Source organism: Colobus angolensis, unplaced genomic scaffold (assembly GCF_000951035.1).
Source record: "Colobus angolensis palliatus isolate OR3802 unplaced genomic scaffold, Cang.pa_1.0 Scaffold66, whole genome shotgun sequence".
Classification (NCBI taxonomy): domain Eukaryota; kingdom Metazoa; phylum Chordata; class Mammalia; order Primates; family Cercopithecidae; genus Colobus; species Colobus angolensis.
In genome coordinates, this window is record NW_012120265.1 from 3,119,844 (window position 1) to 3,124,692 (window position 4,849).

The 4,849-nt window shown below is 52.4% G+C and overlaps 1 protein-coding gene across 3 annotated transcripts in view; it reads right to left on the reverse strand.

The window, feature by feature from the left end:
- HOMER3 (homer scaffolding protein 3) overlaps window positions 1-4,849 on the reverse strand; it is a 17,316-nt gene that overhangs the window by 6,176 nt on the left and 6,291 nt on the right. The window contains exons 1-4 of one of the 3 annotated variants that reach the window (XM_011925832.1): window positions 4,786-4,849; window positions 3,434-3,514; window positions 3,194-3,350; window positions 2,835-2,966 (exon numbers count right to left, since the gene is read on the reverse strand). In XM_011925832.1, the coding sequence (XP_011781222.1) occupies window positions 2,835-2,966; window positions 3,194-3,350; window positions 3,434-3,447 (303 nt within the window). In that variant the 5' untranslated portion in view covers window positions 3,448-3,514; window positions 4,786-4,849. The other 2 variants (XM_011925830.1, XM_011925831.1) reach the window with 2 other exon arrangements.

Sequence of the window (4,849 nt, forward strand, 5' to 3'; positions counted from 1 at the left end):
GTCTCGGCCTCCCAAAGTGCTGGGATTACAGGCTTGAGCCACCGCACCCGGCCTAATTTTTGTATTTTTAGTAGAGACGGGGTTTCACCATATTGGCCATGCTGGTCTCGAACTCCTGACCCCGTGATCCACCCACTTCGGCCTCCCAAAGTGTGAGAACAACAGGTATGAGCCAACACATCGGGCCCCTTTTCATCTTTATCAGGGATATTTCAACAAAGACAGCCTGAGGTGGGTGCTAATCTGTCTTTAACACCTGTTATTATTCCCTTTTTTTAATTTTATTTTTTTAGGTCTCAGGCTCTGAGAGACATCGGAAGTCAATGAGAAAGCAGTCACCCCATTCTTGTTTTTGTTGTATTAAATGTTTACATGTTTACATTTACCACCTATTTATGACAAGCAATACCAGTTTTCCAGTTAGGATAGGATATGTTTCCCCCCCCCACCCTGGTTTTAAAATAAATTTCCTTAGTTTAAAAATAATTTTTGGCCGGGCGCAGTGGCTCACACCTGTAATCCCAGCACTTTGGCAGGCCAAGGCGGGTGGATCACGAGGTCAGGAGATCGAGATCATCCTGGCTAACACCATCCTGGCTAACACGGTGAAACCCCGTCTCTACTAGAAGTACAAAAAATTAGCCGGGTGTGGTGGCAGACGCCTGTAGTCCCAGCTACTTGGGAGGCTGAGGCAGAAGAATGGAGTGAACCCAAGAGACGGAGCTTGCAATGAGCTGAGATTGGGCCACTGTACTCCAGCCTGGGCAACAGAGCAAGACTCCATCTCAAATAAAACAAAATAAAATAAATAAATAAATAATTTTTTTTTCAGGCTGGGTGCAGTGGCTCAGGTCTGTAATTCCAACACTTTGGGAGGCCGAGGTGGGTGGATCATTTGAGATCAGGAGTTCGAAACCAGCATGGCCAACATGGTGAAACCCCGTCTCTACTAAAAACACAAAAATTAGCCGGGCGTGGTGGCGGGCGCCTGTAAATCCTAGTACTTGGGAGGCTGGGGCAGGAGAATTGCTTGAGCCCAGGAGGTGGAGGTTGCGGTGAGCCAAGATTGTGCCATTGCACTCCAGCCTGGGGGACAAGAGCGAAACTCCGTCTCAAAAAATAAATAAATAAAATAAATAATTTTTTAGGCCAGGCACAGTGACTCACACCTGTATTCCCAGAAGTTTGGGAGCCTGAGGCAGGCAGATCACCTGAAGTCATGAGTTTGAGACCAGCCTGGCCAACATAGTAAAACCCTGTCTCTACTAAGAATACAAAAATTAAAAAAACAAAAATTTTGTAAAAATACCAAAATTAGCCAGGTGTGGTATGTCTGTAATCCCAGCTACTTGGGAAGCTGAGGCAGGAGAATTGCTTGAACCTGGGGGGAAGGGGTTGCAGTGCGCCGAGATCAAGCCACTGCATTCCAGCCTCGCAACAGAGTTAGACTCTGTCTCCAAAAAGAAATAAGACCTAAATTAGAATGGTGAATTGTCCAGGTGCAGTGGCTCAAGCCTGTAATTCCAGCACTTTGGGAGGCCAGAGTGAGAGGCTCGCTTGAGGCCAGGAGTCAAGAACAGCCTGGACAGCATAGTGAGATCCTGTCTCTACAAAATATAAAAATAAGAATAAAGAATAAAGAAAGATATTAGCTAGGTATGGTGGCATGTGCCTATAGTCTCAGCTACTCAGAAGGCTGAGGTGGGAGGATCCCTTGTGCCCAGGAGTTCGAGGCTTCAGTAAGTCATGATTATACTGCTTCACTCCAGCCTGGACAACAGAGCGAGATCTTGTTAAAAAAAAAAAGAAGAAGGGAGGGAGGGAGGGAAAAAAAAAAGAAAAGAAAGGTAAATTCTAAAGCTTCTAGAAGAAAACAAAGAAGGCCTGGTGTGGTAGCTCATGCCTGTAATCCCAGCAGTTTGGGAGGCCGAGGCAGGTGGATCATCTGAGGTCAGGAGTTCAAGATCAGCCTGGCCAACCAAACCCCATCTCTATGGAAAATACAAAAATTAGCTGGGTGAGGTGGCAGGTGCCTGTAATCCCAGCTACTCTGAGGCTGAGGCAGGAGAATCACTTGAAGCCGGGAGGCGGAGGTTGCAGGTTGCAGTGAGCCGAGATCGTGCCACTGCACTCCAGCCTGAGGGACGGCAAGGCATTACCTCAAAAAAAAAAAAAAAAAGAAGATCTTCGTGAAAGCACTCATCATCAACAAAACCATGGAGAAAAATAATAATGGAAGTATAGAGATGGCACAGGGTGGAGGGAGGTGAGGATGAAGGTACTGCTAGGGCATGTGGGAAAGTGCCCAGCCCAGGCCAGCCACCCATTTGATGTCCCAAAGAGGAGCAGGGTGTGTCCAAAATTAGAGCTAGAGGCAGTAGAACTAGGACTCAAGAGCGGGTGTGGTGGCTCATGCCTGTAATCCCAGCACTTTGGGAGGCCGAGGCGGGCGGATCATTTGAGGTCAGGAGTTCTAGACCAGCCTGGCCAATATGGTGAAATCTCGTCTCTACTAAAAATACAAACAATTAGCCAGGCATGGTGGCGGACTCTTGTAGTCCCAGCTACTCGGGAGGCTGAGGCAGGAGAATGGCTTGAACCCGGGAGGCAGAGGTTGCAGTGAGCCGAGATCGCTCCAGCCCGTCTCAAAAAACAAACAAACAGAAAAACGAACTAGGAAACAAACCAGTGAAAGGGGCTTCAGTCTCATCTCATCCTACAATCCCATCCTGTAGATCGGAAGATAGAGAACCTGCCCAAGATCCCAAATTGAGCCCAGAAGACTTGGGCCCAGCCTCATCCGTTCCCTCCACTTTCCCCCTCACCCGGCCCACCTGTGTCAGATGCTGTTCAGAGGCAAAGCCAAGGCCGTAGACGGTGTTGGCGCGACTGTCCGCCCACTGCCCGAACTTCTGGGAGGTTTTGGTGAAGGTCATGTTGGGAGTGACAGTGCTGTTGATGATGGCCTGGGGTCGGGAAACAAAGTTCAAGGTTGATGGGACAGATAATAACAAACATGAAACCCCCAGGTATCACCTTGTATTAGGGTCTTGAAGGTCTTTACTCTGAACCATTTCAGGAGACAGAAGGCTCAGGGTTTCCCATCCCTTGGGCACACAGCAAGTCAGCCACTAGACCCAGGTTTGTCACCAGGACTCCTGGTGCCCCTTCCCCACCCAGACCCCACCCGGACCTTGGCACCCCCGATGCTGATGATGCGGTAGACATTGCGGGTGGCATCGTAGAAATAGGAGACAGTGAGTGCATGCTTGCCCGCCGGGATCCAGTTTCGCTTGGTGGCCGGGTCGATCTGGAACACGTGCGCCCGTGTGCTGAAGATTGGCTGCTCCCTGCATGGGGAGAGGGTGTTTGGTGGGGGCCAGGCAACCCCCTTAGACAGCTCAGGGCCAGGCTGGGGGAGGTGGGAGCTCACCTGGCTGTGGACATTGGTCAGGTCGGGATGGGCAGGCTCTAGGGGGCAGCCAGAGAGGTGGCAGGAGCGCTGCTTTGGCCCCTAGGGAGAGAGCAGGGACTATGAGTGTCCCTCAGGCCAGGCTGAGGGAGGCCAAGCAGGTTCCACCTCAGGACCCAGCACCAGGTGTGCCGTCATGGAACTTTCAATCAAAAAGGCAGGAAAGGTCTAAAGTACACCCGGTGCTTTGGGAGGCTGAGTCAAGAGAATTCTTTGAGCCCAGGAATTCGAGACCAGCCTGAGCAACATGGCGAGACCCCATCTCTACCAAAAATTTAAACGATTAGCCGGGTGTGGTGGCATGTGCCTGTGGTCCCAGCTACTCGGGAGGCTGAGTTGGAGGATTGCTTGAGCCCAGAAGGTCAAGGCTGCAGTGCAGTGAGCTATGGTCACGCCACTGCACTCCAGCCTGAACAAGAGAGCGAGACCCTGTCTCAAAAAAAGAAAGAAATTATAAAAAGAAACAAAAAGGCAAGAAAATTGCTATAGATCACTCAGAGCAAGCGGACCCCATCTTTCTTTGGGGGAAGCCCCCACAACACCCTATACAAGAGATGGCCCTCTGAGAGGAGCTTGGTGGCAGCTGACATCCAGATGTAAATTTCTCATTGTCCCGGTTATTGCACCCCCGTGAAGTCCCCTCCATCCTGGGCTGAGCTGTGGAGGCCAAATCTCTGCTGAATTCTTTCCACCACATTCACCCATGACTGGCCAGAGCGGGGCTCTCCATCAAAAAGTGGGGCATTGAGAGGTGTGTAGTACCAGGAGACCAGTTCCCCACTACACCCTGCAGAGGGAGCCCACCCCCTCCCCCACAGCTCCCACCCTAGGGCAGAGGCACACCTTGAAGTCCAGAGTCCAAATCCCCAGGGAGCCCCCAGCCAAGTTAAAAAGACAAGATGTAGACAAACAGCCAATCCCAGTGCCCACCATGGGGGGCAGAGCAGAATCCACACTGGGAGGCGAGGGCTCCCCAACCTCCCCATTGGGCCATTCAGCAACCCCGAATGTGCAGGGGACCAAGGAGGGGTTTGGAGGAGGGGGAAGACAGGTGGGGGAGGGGACGCCCCGGCCCAGCGGCCTCTGTGGTCAAAGGGGGGATGCCCCCCCATCCTGTCCTGGGCAGCTGCTGTCCTGGTCACAGGGTCTGAAACCGGAGCCCCTGAGTGGGGGTGGGGCGGCGGCTCTGGCCTGGAAAGGGGGCGGGTCCTGTGCCGAGTGGGAGCTGGGGAACACAGGGGTCCCCGGAACCCAGGCCCTTCCGGTCCGGCAGCTCCTGCTGCGACTTGCAGCGTTTGGGGAAAGTTACTCACCAACTAGTCATGCGCCTCGGATGCCGCCGGCCACGGGGCTCCCGGAGGGGGGTCCGACACCGCC